This window comes from Lampris incognitus, chromosome 14 (genome assembly GCF_029633865.1).
Source record: "Lampris incognitus isolate fLamInc1 chromosome 14, fLamInc1.hap2, whole genome shotgun sequence".
NCBI classification, from domain to species: domain Eukaryota; kingdom Metazoa; phylum Chordata; class Actinopteri; order Lampriformes; family Lampridae; genus Lampris; species Lampris incognitus.
Window position 1 is genome coordinate 2358092 of NC_079224.1, and position 19009 is coordinate 2377100.

At 42.1% G+C, this 19009-nt stretch overlaps 1 protein-coding gene across 1 annotated transcript in view; it reads left to right on the forward strand.

Moving 5' to 3' along the window:
- Nucleotides 1–19009, forward strand: part of LOC130124277 (cadherin-6-like) — a 173809-nt gene that overhangs the window by 30634 nt on the left and 124166 nt on the right. Inside the window, exons 3-5 of the mRNA XM_056293733.1 lie at nt 4381–4675; nt 6737–6856; nt 14110–14283. Coding sequence (XP_056149708.1) covers nt 4381–4675; nt 6737–6856; nt 14110–14283 — 589 coding nt within the window. The remainder of the gene's footprint in view (nt 1–4380; nt 4676–6736; nt 6857–14109; nt 14284–19009) is intronic.

Genomic DNA, 19009 nt, shown 5'->3' on the forward strand with positions numbered 1-19009 from the left:
CAGACTCTTCTGTTTGTTTGATCACACAGTAGCCTGACCGTGCATCAAACACACTGAAATACTGTGCTCCAGCCAGCTTTGGTGTGATGTCATCTAATGTGGGGATTGGGTAATGTGGTCTTTGTATTGCCTGATTCAGGTCTTTGGGGTCAAGGCATATTCTCAGTCTGCCAGTGCTTGGTTTTTCAACAACCAACAGTGCATTTAACCATTCTGTAGGTTCTGTTACCTTCTGGATGATTCCATCTCTTTCCATCTCATCCAGCTCTTCTTTCAAACGGTTGCGGCGCTTGAGTGGAATCCGTCGTGGAGGGTACACCAATGGTACTGCATCCGGTTTCACATGGATTGTGCATTTTCTTGGGAACTGTCCAATGCCCTTAAACACATCAGAGTACTGAGCCATAATGTTCGTGGGTTCATTTTGTGCAGCATCAACAGATAGCACCAGTTTGACTAAACCTGTGTCTAGGCATGTTTGCAGGCCTAGGACAGGTGGGCCCTGTGTACTGACTATGTAGAACTCTCGTATGACAGTAGTGCCTTTGTACTTGCATTGTAGGTCACACATCCCTGTCACATGCAGTGCTTGACCACCATGTGCACTGAGTTTTATTTCTGCTGGTCTTAGATCTACATATCTAAAGTCCTAGTCATAAATGTCTCTCGGTATTGTGTTTACATCAGCACCTGTGTCCAGTTTAAACTCCAGTTTGTGCCTTTGTTGTCCCAACTCCAGTTCAGCAAATGCTTGCCTTTTGTCATTATTACTGGGATCTTAGTAACTGTGACTATGAAGGATTCGTCCTCGGTCACACTGTCATCTTCTACTATGCCATGCACTTTTCATGTGTGTCTTTGTTGTTGTGGTCCTGTCTTGCAAGCTTTACCAAAGTGATTAAATTTCTTGCACTTATTACACTGTTTCCCTTTTGCTAGACAGACCTCATCATCATTATATTCACGTGCACAATAGCCACACCTCTCATTTCTGTATTTTTTGTGGTCATCATTTCCTTTGACATATCACCCCTGTCAGTGTGCATTTTAACTTCTGGAGTGATTCTGAGTTGCTGGTTCATCTAGAATAGAGTAAGTATCATCTTTCTTGCTTAACAAGTTGCTACTAGTCTTATTCCAGCTGCTTGAGTATTAGTACTTTTGTCTATACATCTGCTGCTGGTTCCTAGTGGGATCTTATTCTAGTTATAGCTGTCTTATTCTATTTACTTACTTGTGTTATTTACTTATTCTAGCTGTAGCTGTTTTTCCATAACAAGCCTGCCCCCCATCCCGTGCCCCCCTTACCTCACCCCCTCTTGATTCAGTACCACAATTACCACCTGTCCCCTCCCTTCAAACCCCCATCACAGCTACCCCCCTTATCTGCCCCCCAGCCACCTATACCTACTGACATAGATCTGTTCTATCTGATACATTCCTTATACCTGACACTCTATAGCCCATATCTTATATCTACTGATGGTATATTGTATGTATGCCCAGTCTACTGATTGTTGTTGTTTGTCCAGGTAGCCATGAACAATGACGATGACGAGGCCAGGATTAGGCTAATGGGGTTATAGTAATGAGGTTATGCTGAGATTATTTGAGGTGCCAGGAACATGCTATTGAGGTTTTGGCTGTTGCCTTCCATATTGAGGTTTTAGTATAGATCTGATCCTGTTTAATGTCCTGAAATATTGATTTTAGAATTTGCACAATTCATTAAATGTATTGCTGCTGCTTGATGTTTTGATGTTGACATGTGTGATTATTCCTGTTTTGACAATATATTGTCTATATTTAATGTGTGATAAAGGCTACGCTATGCTACCTACCTACCTACCTACCTCTATGTTACCTCTATCTACCTCTGTTACCCTGTTGATATGATGTTGATGCTGATGTCTCTTCTTAGCTTTGTCACTATCTATGCCTGAATTTCCCCCACGGGGCTCAGTAAAGGTCATCTTATGTTATCTTATATCAACCTTGTTGTCTTTGTTTTAGCTGTATGTCTAGTCTGTGTAAGTACATGGAGAGCAATGGAGGAACCAGAGTCAAATCCCTTGTACGTGTAGGCCTACACATTATTGGCCAAGTAAACAGATTCTGATTCTGAATGCAGCAGCGGAGGATGAAGGGAAAGACATTTAAACTAAATATTAAAGTGAATTTGTGAAAGAATGAGAATATTGCATTTATAGATAAAGAATAATTGAATATATATTTGTTGGACAGACTTGCACAGAAAGCCTGAGTCTTAGATGTGAAAATAGGATAGAGAATATTACATGTATATTTTGTGTAAGGGTTAATACTTCTGTCAGTGCCCTGACCGAGGTGTGTAAGGGTTAATATTCCTGTCAGTGCCCTGACCGAGGCGTGTAAGGGTTAGTACTCCTGTCAGTGCCCTGACCAAGGCGTGTAAAGGTTAATACTCCTGTCAGTGCCCTGACCGAGGCGTGTAAGAGTTAGTACTCCTGTCAGTGCCCTGACCAAGGCGTGTAAAGGTTAATACTCCTGTCAGTGCCCTGACCGAGGCATGTAAGGGTTAGTACTCCTGTCAGTGCCCTGACCGAGGCGTGTAAGAGTTAGTACTCCTGTCAGTGCCCTGACCAAGGCGTGTAAAGGTTAATACTCCTGTCAGTGCCCTGACCGAGGCATGTAAGGGTTAGTACTCCTGTCAGTGCCCTGACCGAGGAAAGTAAGAGTTAGTACTCCTGTCAGTGCCCTGACCAAGGCGTGTAAAGGTTAATACTCCTGTCAGTGCCCTGACCGAGGCATGTAAGAGTTAATACTCCTGTCAGTGCCCTGACCGAGGCATGTAAGGGTTAGTACTCCTGTCAGTGCCCTGACCGAGGCGTGTAAGGGTTAGTACTCCTGTCAGTGCCCTGACCGAGGCGTGTAAGGGTTAGTACTCCTGTCAGTGCCCTGACCGAGGCGTGTAAGGGTTAGTACTCCTGTCAGTGCCCTGACCGAGGCGTGTAAGGGTTAGTACTCCTGTCAGTGCCCTGACCAAGGCGTGTAAGGGTTAGTACTCCTGTCAGTGCCCTGACCGAGGCATGTAAGGGTTAGTACTCCTGTCAGTGCCCTGACCGAGGCATGTAAGGGTTAGTACTCCTGTCAGTGCCCTGACCTAGGCGTGTAAGGGTTAATACTCCTGTCAGTGCCCTGACCGAGTTGTGTAAAGGTTAATACTCCTGTCAGTAGCCTGACCAAGGCATGTAAGAGTTAGCACTCCTGTCATTGCCCTGACAGAGGCATGTAAGGGTTAATATTCCAGTTAGTGCCCTGACCGAGGCATGTAAGAGTTAGTACTCCTGTCAGTGCCCTGACCAAGGCGTGTAAAGGTTAATACTCCTGTCAGTGCCCTGACCGAGGCATGTAAGAGTTAGTACTCTTGTCAGTGCCCTGACCAAGGCGTGTAAATGTTAATACTCCTGTCAGTGCCCTGACCGAGGCATGCAAGAGTTAGTACTCCTGTCAGTGCCCTGACCGAGGCATGTAAGGGTTAGTATTCCTGTCAGTGCCCTGACCAAGGTGTGTAAGGGTTAATACTCCTGTCATTGCCCTGACCAAGGCATGGCATGCAGTAATGATGGCTGAGGTTAAGGATAAGGGCTGGGGAATGAATATAGTCAATGAGGGGTCTCCACAAGCATAGGGTGGCATGGTGTGTGTATGTGTGTGTGTGTGTGTGTGTGTGTGTGTGTGTGTGTGTGTGTGTGTGTGAATAGTGTGAATATGTAATAAAATCCATTTCTAGAATTATTTGTAAAGCGAGTTTTCGATCAAGGAAGCTGACTTTTTAGCGCAGGGTTTAGACAGAATTGTAGTTAGAGGTAAGGGTCATAGGTCATGGTTCAGCTTGATGATGACAGTTGGGATAAGGGCATGGGACTTGGAAATGTCTTAATGTTAATGGATTGTCATGACTCCTGGAACACAAATATGTGTACTTATGAGGTTGTTCATACAAGTGTGCAAGTATCATTGACTGGGAACTGGTATTTTTACTTTTTTAATGATGAATCATGCTTTCACAGAAAATGTAAAACCTTAGTGCCCTTGTGATTGTACAAATATTGCTTGTGGCAGAATGGGGCATTTTTTTGTTAAATCTTGCTGCAATCTGTAAACCATGATCTTAAAAGAAGGTAAACACTATTAGGACTCTGGCCAATAATAGAGACCCTGGGCTATTGAGTGAAAACAATGTCTTTATATATTAAAATTCCTTGAACCTTGTGAATAATTTGTAATACCTTAATCTTGAGTCGGGTAGATTTTCATGCAAATTCCTGACCACAACAGCAGTACTTCAGTACATACCTTAAACAGTTTGCTGAGGATGTCTTCCTTCTCTCTCCACAGCTCCAGTCAGACATGGACCAGGGCGATGGAGCTGTTAAGTACATCCTCTCTGGTGAGGGAGCAGGCACGATTTTTGTCATTGATGAGAATAATGGCAACCTGCACGCCACTCGCCGCTTGGATCGTGAGGAGAAGGCTTTTTATATCCTGAGAGCCACTGTAGTCAATAAGAGGACAGGCTATAAAGTGGAGCCAGAGACAGACTTCATTGTCAAACTTCACGACATCAATGACAATGAGCCCCAGTTCAGCAAGGAGCTTTACACCGGCAGCGTACCCGAGAGGTCTGCTATAGGTACATCACGTTTTGACTTGGCTTTTTCATATGGCAGCAGCGGAAGTAGTGATTTACTGGATGAATATGACTATTGTGATTTTACTGTATTCTTGTTTGTACTTTAGTCCATTCAACATTAAATGCTTATTTTATTTTATTTAATTTTTAAACAAATATGTAAGCACAGTTTGGGATAACATCCACAGTGTGGTATCATTCTGCACCTTGTGTGCGTCAATATAAGAACCAAATCTCATGATATCGGGTTGTATTAGGAAACACCTGTCATGTTAGCTTGCAAGAATCCATCTTATGCTGCATTCACACCAAAAGCTACATGTTGCTTTATTTGTGCTACAAACCAACTGGAACTACCAAATAGCTCGAGTACTATCTGAGCTTCATACTGACAACTTCGTTTGATGACACTATTATACAACATTAGCACCAGCATTAGCACTAGCATTAGCAGCATCATTAGCACCAGGTTTAGCACCAGCATTAGCACTAGAATTAGCACCAGCATTAGCGCCATCATTAGCACCAGCATTAGCACCAGCATTTGCACTAGCATTAGCACCACCATTAGCACCAGGTTTAACACCAGCATTAGCACTAGCGTTAGCAACAGCAGCTCAGTGTTTAAAAAGCAAATGAGGACTTTCTGGAGAAGTCAACCACGTCACTGACCTTACACCATGCTCACTCCTTCTTATTCTGGTCTTGTACACTCAGGTCATGCAGGAACAGCACACATCGGTTGATGCTCCAGTTCATCTTCACGTCTCCAGTCCTGACATGACTGGGCATGTGGCCTTGTGGTCCCAAAAGAAAATGATTGACTGTCACTTTATCATTTCAGGCATCTTTGTGGCGTCACTTGAAAAATGTTCAACTTGTGCCACCAAGTTGCCTGACAAAGAAGCCCAGAGCGACAAAGCCACAAGTCGCATCTTCCCATTGTCTTTCCATTCATTCATGTTGCCTTGTGGTTTGAAATATGAATGACAAGTTAGACATCCTCTGTGTTGGCAAGCATAACGAGACATGTGTTGTTTAAAAATATGCACACTAAAAGGGTTGCCAACTCCTTGAAATGGAAATAAGGAACAGGGACGGGGGTGGGATCGACCGGGTGGCACGGGCATAACAAATATAATGTGCCTTACACTACACACACACAAACACACAAACAAACACACACACACACACACACACACACACATACACTACCGTTCAAAAGTTTGGGATCACCCAAACAATTTTGTGTTTTCCATGAAAAGTCACACTTATTCACCACCATATGTTGTGAAATGAATAGAAAATAGAGTCAAGACATTGACAAGGTTAGAAATAATGATTTGTATTTGAAATAAGATTTTTTTTACATCAAACTTTGCTTTCGTCAAAGAATCCTCCATTTGCAGCAATTACAGCATTGCAGACCTTTGGCATTCTAGCTGTTAATTTGTTGAGGTAATCTGGAGAAATTGCACCCCACGCTTCCAGAAGCAGCTCCCACAAGTTGGATTGGTTGGATGGGCACTTCTTTGAGCAGATTGAGTTTCTGGAGCATCACATTTGTGGGGTCAATTAAACGCTCAAAATGGCCAGAAAAAGAGAACTTTCATCTGAAACTCGACAGTCTATTCTTGTTCTTAGAAATGAAGGCTATTCCATGCGAGAAATTGCTAAGAAATTGAAGATTTCCTACACCGGTGTGTACTACTCCCTTCAGAGGACAGCACAAACAGGCTCTAACCAGAGTAGAAAAAGAAGTGGGAGGCCGCGTTGCACAACTGAGCAAGAAGATAAGTACATTAGAGTCTCTAGTTTGAGAAACAGACGCCTCACAGGTCCCCAACTGGCATCTTCATTAAATAGTACCTGTTAGAGCCTGTACGAAATTGTTTGGGTGATCCCAAACTTTTGAACGGTAGTGTATATATAATGAGGAACGATTCCTTATTTTAAGGAATGGTTGGCAACCCTACACACACATGTTGAATTGACGGGCATTATAACAGGAAAGAGGAAGTAGGATTCCTGTGTCTCAGCTCTTTCTCTCATCTCTCTCAGGTACATCCGTCATACAGGTGACAGCTACAGATGCTGACGACAGCATGTATGGCAATAGTGCTAAGCTGGTCTACAGCATCAGCCAGGGCCACCCCTACTTCTCGGTGGACCCAAACACAGGTACATTGTTTATACAATACTTCGCTGTAGATTTGTGTGGTATTTGTCCAACACATTAAAAAGTGTCCAAACCCTTACAGTAGACCACGTGAGATATAATTTAGCCTTGTCTTTTACTCAAAAGATGTGTCACTTTGACATTAGCATTTGACCCCCCCCCCCCAAAAAAAACACAAACACAAATACTTTCAGACTTTTCTTGGACGAATGGGCAAGGACAACGTTGGGCAAGCTGGACATCTGCCACCGGTGAATTATCTAACAGGGATGGGGGTAAAGGAGGGCTCAGTGGGTTTTAGGGAACTAAGAATTTCCTGGGATGGCACTCGCTGGTTCGCCATGCTGGCAGGTCTGCGTTGCCTGATATTATTTTGGAAGATCAGATCATTACTCTCAAATGTTTGAAGACTCCTTGAAGGGATTTAAGATTCAAGAATCAAGAACTTTATTGTCATTGTGCCAGGTACAACGAAATTGCAGGTGTGTCAACCTCAAAATGGTGCATACATAATATAGATAGGGTTTGGGAAAGATAAAATATCAGCAATAAAAAGTACAGTCTAAACAATAGAAGTGCAAAATATAAGCAGTACAAGGTATTAAAATACAATACAGATAATGATAAAATACAACTTTTACGAGGTGCAAAAACATCATCAGCACAGATGCAGTAAGGGTGTGGTGTGACAGATGTGACGTATGCGGGTAGAGATTAGGAATACTGCACGTGGCCCGGGGGGGGGGCAGCGCGTCAGTCTCGTGGGTCTGAGATGTGGGACCTCATTAGCGCCACAGCTTTGGGAAGGAGCTGTTTTCAGTCTCTTTGTGCATGTGCGGATTGAGCTGAAGCAGCGACCTGACGGAGGCGCTGAAGCAGGTGGTGTCCAGGGTGTGTGATATCTGGTATGATGTGCTCAGCCCTCCTCACACAGCGAGGGATGTGAGGCTGTTCTAGTGACGGCAGCTCAATGCCCTGTCCCGTTTCCACAGCACGCTGGAGGGCTTTCATCTGATTTCTCCCCTATGGCCAACCTCTCTCCCAGAAGTGACCAGAAGTTACACCCAAACCTCTGGTCATCTATTCACAGATGACCAGAGGTTTGGGTGGCGTGAGAATATTTGCTTTTTGCTTTTAAAAATGGCTTTGATAGGCAAGTTTTTTGTTTTTTATTACATGGTGATGCTGGTCGCGTGGCTTGGGTCCTGGACTGCTCCGTTGGCATGTGGACACTGCTTGGCATCCTATGCATCATGTTCTTCATACATGTTATGTCCATTATAATTCTGTCATCCTCTTTCAATGTTGTATTATGTAAATTGCATGAACACAACATCATTGCACGCTGTCCGTCTTGGGAGAGAGATCCCTCCTCTGTTGCTCTCCCTGAGGTTTCTTCCTGTTTCTCCTCCCTGTTAAAGGGTTTTTAGGGAGTTGTTCCTTATCCGATGAGGGGGTCTAAGGACAGGATGTTGTGTTGCTGTTAAGCCCACTGAGACAAATTTGTAATTTGTGATATTGGGCTATACAAATAAAACTGATTTGATTTGATTTGATTTGAAAGTTATCTGATGGATTTGCCTCTTATTCTCACCCCTTCCCGCTGGGCGTATGGACAAACTCCAGTTCTTTTTTTCAGCTGTTTTGTTTATCATGCAAAAGGGCTGCTATTTGCCCCCCTATTATTTTTTTTACCTGTCAAACCACTCCATAGCACTGAGAAGCTCAGAATTGACTGAAATCAGGGGAGGGGGCTGCAGTCAAAGTCTTTATGTAGATGGTCTGCTGCTATGCATGACAGACCCTATAACATCTCGCTCTCATGGCCTGTCTCTTGGAGAGTTGAGGAATTAGCTCAAGGTACAAATTGAACATTAGTGAAAGTGAATCCTGCCATAAATAAATTAGCCCTATACATCCTACACCAAGTTATGCTGTTGTGTTCCTCCTCAATCTGGATGGAGAGATTTTTAGGCCACAGTTTCACAGATTCATTTATTTCCCTGTATGACAAGAAATCAGCATCCCTTAAAATGTGAGCTTGATTTAAACAGACAGAATTCTCTTCCCCTTTCTCTCTCTGGTAAGGTGCAGTCACTCAGGTTGATTATTCTGCCCAGGTTGCTGCACCTTTTCAGAGGGCTCTCACTTCTCTGCTTTCCTGCACCTGGCGAAGGTGTTTCTCCTCCCTGGAGCAGCAAGACCTCCAGGATTAGTGAAGCTGCACTACCCTCATTCCAGTCCTCACAACAGTTGGTGCAACTGGAAGCAAAGTCTTGCCCACATCTTCCCTCTCAGTCCTCCCGTATTCGAGCCTGCCAATTACACCATCCCATTAAATTCAGTAGGGCGCTCAAACCTTAACATGTGCTCCCAGTTTAGAGAATGAAAAATGCACTCTGCAATTTTATTGTATCCACAATTTTAAAATAATGAACACAGCTGGGAAAAAAACAGAAGGCCTGCCTGATGTAAAAAAAAGTGATATTGTGTTATTATTTTGCCAGGTATTGTGATTTAATCTGCAATATGACACATGCTGCTTAAATTAACATTTCATATTGCTGTGTAGAAAAGCTAAAGCAACATATTGGCAAAATAATAATTAGACACATCGATTTTTTTTAATTCAGAAATTCTTTTTTTTTTAAACTTTTTTTGTACTTTCCTCAGGAGGCCTTTTCATCATACATTAATGTTTGACTCTCTATGACACTGACTGACATGCTGATATACGCTAGTCCTGTTACAACATGATGTTGCAACTATTATCTTCCAGGTTTTGCACAGTACCCGCCTCTGTTTGATATCGGTTCAGGTAAAACCAAAATACTGCTAAATGACTCAAGTAGAGTTCTCAATAACTTCCTCCTCTTCCAGTTGCACTAATGTTCAGTCATAAACAAAACAGCAAGTCAGTTGCGGGCTCACACCAGCAGTCTTCTTGACTTTTAGGGAGGTCTTGCTTAGACTTAGACTGGCTTGCGTAGCCCTCTAATATCTCCAGGATGACTCCAGCGTAATTTTACATTCAGCACATTGTTAAGGTTGAACATGAAGACTGGTTCTGCTGCCCTCGGCCCTGTGTGCACTATTATAATATCATGTTGTGAGTTATCTACACTATGACTAGAAAGCACACTCCCATAGAGGTATTGTCGACTTTCACTTTTCATCCAAATATTGTTCAGTTTTAGTCCAGATGCCTACATAGTGCGTGTTGCCCAACAATTGCCCACCAGATTCAAGTTTTCATCCCTGTCAAACCACACACTCCATGTGGTGTGCAGACATGTCTAAATGCTGTTGTCACTGACTTGCTAAAAGGAGGCCTGTGATCAAATTCTTGTCTTGGTAAATTGAATGAATATTAATATGTAGGGGATGAATATTGGCATCAGAATCATGTTTATTGGCCGTGTAGGTTTGCGCATATGTACATGGAATTGGACTTGGATTTGGTGTCTCTCTCAGTGTACTTAACATAGAACAACAACATTACAACACAGCAATCTTCAGATACATCCCCACCCCTTACAAACAATAAAGTGGCATCAAGACCAAAACCAAGGACCAGTGTCCTATGCAAACATGGGCATGCCCATTAACTAGAGTTACAATGGCCATGTGTACTATCCAGAGGATTAGGGAGTGTTTGCAATCACAGCATTGTAAGATGGCGACAGATGTGCTCTTAGGAAAATATGCACCCAAATGAGCATGGCCTGATGTCCGGAACTCCACCCGAATAGCCACATCGTGACTCATATTTTACACCGCCCGCCACAAGCTCGCCATTGGCAGCACGGAAAAAGACTCGCATGAAGAAACTAACTTTGTTCATATGCAAGGACGTGAGGCCGCTCACTCTAGGTGGTGGGCTGGCCTTTAGACAGTTCTGTCTATCAAAGTGTTTAATTTACCTAATCTGTATAAAAATTAGGCTACCGAGTAACACATCAATTACAAATCCTTCATCTCTCTCCGAGAGAGAGAGAGAGAGAGAGAGAGAGAGAGAGAGGTATATGGTCTTTAAATGAAGTTTTACGGTATAGGACATTAATTTATTTGTTTATTTTGTAATGTGGAGGTAGGGGGATCATTTAGACATGTTTATGTTAAAAAATATATCTATACAAGTAGTTATGGCTCTCATATTGGTTTGTCCTCTTATGGACATCTACTACTACTACTACTGCTACTACTACTACTAATACTACTGCTATTACTACTACTACTACTACCGCTACTACTACTGCTACTACTACTACTACTGCTGCTTTCGGCTGCTCCCGTTAGGGGGCGCCACAGCGGATCATCCGTTTCCATCTCTTCCTGTCTTCTGCATCTTCCTCTGTCACACCAGCCACCTGCATGTCCTCCCTCACCACATCCATAAACCTCCTCTTTGGCCTTCCTCTTCTCCTCTTCCCTGGCAGCTCTATATTCAGCATCCTTCTCCCAGTATACCCAGCATCTCTCCTCCACACATGTCCAAACCATCTCCATCTTGCCTCTCTTGCTTTGTCTCCAAACCGTCCAACCTGAGCTGTCCCTCTAATATACTCGTTCCTAATCCTGTCCTTCTTCATCACTCCCAGTGAAAATCTTATCATCTTCATCTCTGCCACCTCCACCTCCTCCTCCTGTCTCTTCATCAGTGCTGCTGTCTCCAAACCATATAACATAGCTGGTCTCACTACCATCTTGTAAACCTTCCCTTTACCTCTTGCTGATACCCTTCTGTCACAAATCACTCCTGACACTCTTCTCCACCTACTCCACCCTGCCTGCACTCTCTTCTTCACCTCTCCTGCACTCCCCGTTACTTTGGACAGTTGACCCCAAGTATTTAAACTCATATGCCTTCGTCACCTCCACTCCTTGCATCCTCACCATTCCACTGTCCTTCCTCTCATTCACACACATGTATTCCATCTTGCTCCTACTGACTTTCATTCCTCTTCTCTCCGGTGCATACCTCCACCTCTCCAGTGCATACCTCCACCTCTCCAGGCTCTCCTCAACCTGCACTCTACTCTCACTACAGAACACAATGTCATCCACCAACATCATTGTCCATGGAGACTCCTGCCTGATCTTGTCCGTCAACCTGTCCATCACCATTGCAAACAAGAAAGGGCTCAGAGCCGATCCTCGATGTAATCCCTCCTCCACCTTGACCCCACCTGTCATTCCATCCACACACCTCACCACTATCACACTGCCCTCATACATATCCTGCACCACTCCTACATACTTCTCTGTAACTCCCGACTTCCTCATACAATACCACACCTCCTCTCTCGGCACCCTGTCATAAGCTTTCTCTAGATCTACAAAGACACAATGCAACTCCTTCTGACCTTCTCCATACTTCTCCATCAACATTCTCAAAGCAAACATCGCATCTGTGGGGCTCTTTCGTGGCATGAAACCATACTGCTGCTGCTGATCATCACCTCTCCTCTTAACCTAGCTTCTATTACTCTTTCCCATATCTTCATGCTGTGACTGATCCACTTTATACCTCTGTAGTTGCTGTAGTTTTGCGCATTGCTGTTATTCTTGAAAATTGGTACCAGTATGCTTCTTCTCCACTCAGCAGACATCTCTCAGTTTCCAAGTTTGTGCTAAACAATCTAGTTAAAAACTCTCCTTCCTGTGTGTCTAACCTGTCATACAACTCACCATACGCCTTTTCCTTTGCCTTTGCCACCTCTCTCTTTGCTTTACGCTGCATCTCCTTGTACTCCTGTCTACTTTCTTCATCTCTCTTACTATCCCACTTCTTCTTTGCCAACCTTTTCCTCTGTATACTTTGCTGTACTTCCTCATTCCACCACCAAGTCCCCTTGTCTTCCTTCCTCTGTCCTGATGACACACCAAGTACCTTCCTAGCTGTCTCCCTCACTATTTCTGCAGTGGTTTTCCAGCCATCCGGCAACTCTTCACTACCACCCAGTTCCTGTCTTAACTCCTGCCTGAACTCCACACAACAGTCTTCCTTCTTCAACTTCCACCATTTGATCTTCGGCTGTGTCTTCACTCGCTTCCTCTTCTTGGTCTCCAAAGTCATCCTACAGACCACCATCCGATGCTGCCTAGCTACGTTCTCCCCTGTCACCACCTTGCAGTCTCCAATCCCTTTTAGATGGCGCCTTCTAGTACATAAGATATAGTCCACCTGTGTGCACTTTCCTCCACTCTTGTACGTCACCCTGTGTTCCTCCCTCTTCTTGAAATATGTATTCACCACAGCCATTTCCATCCTTTTCGCAAAATCCACCACCATCTGTCCTTCCACATTTCTCTTCTTGACACCATACCTACCATCACCTCCTCATCACCTCTGTTCCCTTCACCAACATGTCCATTGAAGTCCGCTCCAATCACCACTCTCTCCTCCTTGGGTACCCTCTCCACCACGTCCTCCAACTCACTCCAGAATTCTTCTTTCTCTTCCATCTCACACCCAACTTGCAGGGCATATGCGCTGATAACATTCAGCAATACACCTTCAATTTCCAGCTTCATACTCATCACTCAAATATCAGATATCAAATATGCAGATATTAAATCAGCTATAAGATCTGTGATCAACATATATTAACATGCAAAGCAAAACAAAAAATACAAATATACCCAAACAGTGACAATTAATGGAAGCTCAATTTATTTTTTAGGTTTCAACTACTATTTTGACCTTTTCCATCAAAAAGGGTTTATCTTAACTGTCGGTCCTGTTTGTGTCTGTAAAATGAGCTCTTGATTTTTTTTTGTGTGTGTTACATAGATAACCCTGTTACTAAGAAATGATGTATCACTATCAGTTACAGCAAAATAAGGATGTTTTCCCAGTAATCAGTGGCTTTCAGTGTGCTAACCTGCTGTGTAAACAGGTCTTCCATCCTGAGGTGGGATACACTGATTTGAGTTTTTTACTGCTCGTACTAATGCTGGGTACTAAACTATGAAATAATTTATGAGTACCCTTTGTGATCAAATCTGTGTCCTTTTATAGTGATTGCTTAGTTCAGTATGGATCTTTGCAATGGGTTTATTTGGGAAACCAAAGAGAAAATACCTTGTTTTTTGGTTGAGGTATGATATCCAGCACTGATGGTTTGATGGTTAACTTATATAAATACGTTCAAACTTCCTTTAAGACCAAAGGTATGAGCAAAAACAAAATAAGCCTAAATGTGGAAATTTGTAGAACAGTAAAAAAAAAGTTTTTCTAATCTTTCCTCAGGGGTTATCCGGACAGCCTTGGGTCCTGGGGACATGGATCGTGAGCAGAGGGAGCACTACCAAGTGGTGATTGAGGCAAAAGACATGGCTGGACAACGAGGAGGGTTCACTGGGACCACTGTGGTCAATATCACACTCATCGATGTCAATGATAACCCTCCACGCTTTGTCCAGAGTAAGATGAGAAGCTACGAAGGGATGAGAAGGAATGCACAGCAATTATGAAACCATTACCAAAAACACGCAGACACACCCTTACACATGCATGCTGCAGTCCAAGTCCAATGGTCCATTTAATATTGTTCATAGCTGCCAAGAGCTTCTTACAGCACTTTTGAATTAGCACGTATCTATCAAATGTCCTGCAGTTTCTCCTTTCCAAAGTATGGAAAGCCTGAAAGGCAAAAACATATTAGAGTTTGAGTGTTTTTTCCCTAATGTCACACATCTTCAGGAATCAGGAAAATATTATTTGTCATTTCATATTATGTACTAAGTACACAAAAGAAACAGAATTCAGTTTCCTCCAACCCACAGCAGTGCAACACAAAACACATATCCAAAAACCTCTCCAAAAACAACACCACCAAAAAACAAAACAAAAACAGAGAACAAAGCAAAAAACAAAACAAAAACAGAGAGAACAAAGCAAAAAACAAAACAAAAACAGAGAGAACAAAGCAAAAAACAAAACAAAAACAGAGAACAAAGCAAAAAACAAAACAAAAACAGAGAACAAAGCAAAAAACAAAACAAAAACAGAGAGAACAAAGCAAAAAACAAAACAAAAACAGAGAACAAAGCAAAAAACAAAACAAAAACAGAACAAAGCAAAAAACAAAACAAAAACAGAGAACAAAGCAAAAAACAAAACAAAAACAGAGAACAAAGCAAAAAACAAAACAAAAACAGAGCGAACAAAGCAAAAAGCAAAACAAAAACAGAGAACAAAGCAAAAAACAAAACAAAAACAGAGAACAAAGCAAAAAACAAAACAAAAACAGAGAACAAAGCAAAAAACAAAACAAAAACAGAGCGAACAAAGCAAAAAGCAAAACAAAAACAGAGAACAAAGCAAAAAACAAAACAAAAACAGAGAGCAAAGCAAAAAACAAAACAAAAACAGAGAGAACAAAGCAAAAAACAAAACAAAAACAGAGAACAAAGCAAAAAACAAAACAAAAACAGAGAGAACAAAGCAAAAAACAAAACAAAAACAGAACAAAGCAAAAAACAAAACAAAAACAGAGAGAACAAAGCAAAAAACAAAACAAAAATAGAGAGAACAAAGCAAAAAACAAAACAAAAACAGAGAGAACAAAGCAAAAAACAAAACAAAAACAGAGAGAACAAAGCAAAAAACAAAACAAAAACAGAGAACAAAGCAAAAAACAAAACAAAAACAGAGAGAACAAAGCAAAAAACAAAACAAAAACAGAACAAAGCAAAAAACAAAACAAAAACAGAGAGAACAAAGCAAAAAACAAAACAAAAATAGAGAGAACAAAGCAAAAAACAAAACAAAAACAGAGAGAACAAAGCAAAAAACAAAACAAAAACAGAGAACAAAGCAAAAAACAAAACAAAAACAGAGAGAACAAAGCAAAAAACAAAACAAAAACAGAGAGAACAAAGCAAAAAACAAAACAAAAACAGAACAAAGCAAAAAACAAAACAAAAACAGAGAGAACAAAACAAAAACAAAACAAAAACAGAGAGAACAAAGCGAAAAACAAAACAAAAACAGAGAACAAAGCAAAAAACAAAACAAAAACAGAGAACAAAGCAAAAAACAAAACAAAAACAGAGAACAAAGCAAAAAACAAAACAAAAACAGAGAGAACAAAGCAAAAAACAAAACAAAAACAGAGAACAAAGCAAAAAACAAAACAAAAACAGAGAGAACAAAGCAAAAAACAAAACAAAAACAGAGAGAACAAAGCAAAAAACAAAACAAAAACAGAGAACAAAGCAAAAAACAAAACAAAAACACAGAGAACAAAGCAAAAAACAAAACAAAAACAGAACAAAGCAAAAAACAAAACAAAAACAGAGAACAAAGCAAAAAACAAAACAAAAACAGAGAACAAAGCAAAAAACAAAACAAAAACAGAACAAAGCAAAAAACAAAACAAAAACAGAGAACAAAGCAAAATAACAACAACAAAAAAACCACAAAAAAACCACAAAAACACAAAAAACAAAAACAAATACAGTCCACAACACAGTCCAAAAACTCCACATCCAGAGAACGAACGCCAGCCAGGATGACTGTAGGAACTGTCGGTCTGCATGGGCTAGCCCTTAGCCCAGCCTGCCCCGCACCCGTGTCCCATCAGACCACCCTCGGTGTTTCTTTCCCCCTCAGGAACGGCTCCAGGCAGGGCCGTGGTCCCTGAGCCTATTGGATGCAGCAGACCAGGCTCCCCCAGCCGATCCGGCGCCAGCTCTCCAGCCAAGCAAAACCCACGATCAAAATAAAAACTTCGCACGATGACACAAACGTAGACGCAGGTGTAGCCATGGACAAAGACACGACATAATCCGCACTGGGTGGGGCCGCCGCTAACACGAGTCCGCGCCGCCATCTTCCCACACCGGAATTCCTGATTCCTGATTCCCAGTCTGCACTGACAGAGAGACAGATAGAGTGAGCCAAAATTCCGTCCATTATCCAAGCCGCTTATCCAAATTCGGGTGGCGGAATGCTGGAGCCTATCCCAGCAGTGTTTGGGCGGCAGGCGGGGAGACACCCTGGCCAAGCCGCCAGACTGTAAAAGGGCCGACACATTCACACCTAGGGACCATTTAGTAAGCCAATATTGATTTACATTATCAATGTGATTAGCTATGTTTATGTGTTTATCTGGCTATGCATACATCACAGAGTAACAAGACCAGCCTGCCATGTTTTTGACCTTTAGATGGTGTTTAAGCTGTTGATGTCACCGAGGTCACTAAAATGGTCTCGGGCTTAATTACTCTTTAAGGCTCCCATACACTGTAATTTTGCCACATTTGCACAATTATTTTATGTTGCACTCTATGACAGGAAAATAGAAAACAAATAAACTTATCAGATTGCACATGTTTAATTGAGACTAGTGTCCCACCACGCTGCACACAGCAGTGATACCATCTACCTCATCCGACAGCAAGCCCACCGCGCCCACTGCTAAAGGCAACTCAGTCCCGGACACATTCAGAATTTACCCCATGGGGAAAAAAACAAAACAAAACATGCTGTTGCTTTAAAAGTGAATGTGATAACTTGCCATAATAGTGGAACCCTGGTCAGAATGTGCAACTGCAGTCTTGTACTGCTGTCAAACTGGTGATGATGTCAAACAACAAACAAGTCAACACAAATGAGTAGAATGGTATTTTTTTGTAAACTTTTGTCTTTATAGACAACATTAACAAAAGAAGTGCAAAGTTTGAAATACCAGACAAATTAGCATTAGTGTGCACCAAGCCTCAGGCATCTACTAAGGGTGACAGGATGTTAGATAAAACGCATCACTTCCCCTCCGACGCTCATGATTCCCACCAGGATACCGGCACACCAGTGACTAGAATAAGCAATAGCATAGGTTCTTTAATTAAGATGAAAGTGTCATTGCATCTTGAACAGCTTTTAACATTAATAAAAATTAAGTTTACTGTACCATTAAAAAAGTTACTACATGGAGCTTTAATATGACAACCTTTTTTCTTTTTTTGCCTCAAGAAACCAAAAAAGAGACAACATGGGTTGGCAACAGTTAGCTTGAGGTACTGTGCTATCTCCAGGTGTTTCTAACAGAAAAGTCTACACAGATATTTTTGACTTTCCTTGACTCCCTGGCAGTAAAGCACATACAGAGAGAGAGAGAGAGAGAGAGAGAGAGAGAGAGAGAGAGAGAGAGAGAGAGAGAGAGAGAGAGAGAGAGAGAGAGAGAGAGAGAGATAGTAAAAATCTAATTTTAAATGTGCTTTTAACATTTTTATAAAGACAAACACAGCATCATCATCGCCAGTTTCCTCCATTCTGTTTCTTCTGCTCAGGTACACGGCCATCTTTGCCCTCCCCAGAATGAAATTAAAAAGCTGGCATTTGACTTTGTTTTTATGAAAGTACCTGTACCCCAGAATGAACATGGGTTTAGAAGAGACTTCCCACCTACAATCGAAAACCATTTTTCCAGCAATGTAAAAAGTGGCAGCAGTCGACAACATTCCATGAAACAATGAAAGACAGTTTCACGATTAGTGCAAGATGGACACTCATGGCTAACATCAGAATTAATAACAGAGACAAAAGCATTAACCGCCACGACACCATGTAAGACCCTCCACTGCAGGTCTGCAGCTCTTTTGACCAATGGTGGTTTGTACAGCGCTCTCCACTCAGGACCAACACTGTCACTCAGACCTAAGTGAGTCCTCCATGGGGTGTCAGGTTTACCATTTAATTTGTCCCTGTTCAGAACTTTAACATTTTGTACACTGACCTCCCATTTGAATCTTAAAAAGAAAACGCAGAGGAATTCTCACTTTTTAAAAGAGGTCCTGTACAGTCCTTAAAATCTGAGGAAACATTCATTGAAGGGAAAACATCAGTCTCATCAAGTGTAACAGAGCCATTATAATCCTGATTCCACAGCATCCGCTCACCACTTGTGAGAGCTTCCCTCCATTTGTTAAGCAGCAGAGTGAGAACACGAGTCGATCTCAGCTCTAAGTGGGAGGCAAGAGGAGCTGCATTCTCCATGTTTGGACCTGCAAGTTGAACTACATGTCCCAGAGTCACCATTTTAGACACACAGAACCACCTGAGCAGAGTTAGCCCCACTTGATAGACTGTACTGAAATGCAGGCCATGTATGATTGGTTCCTGGAGCAGCCACAACAAGGAGCTG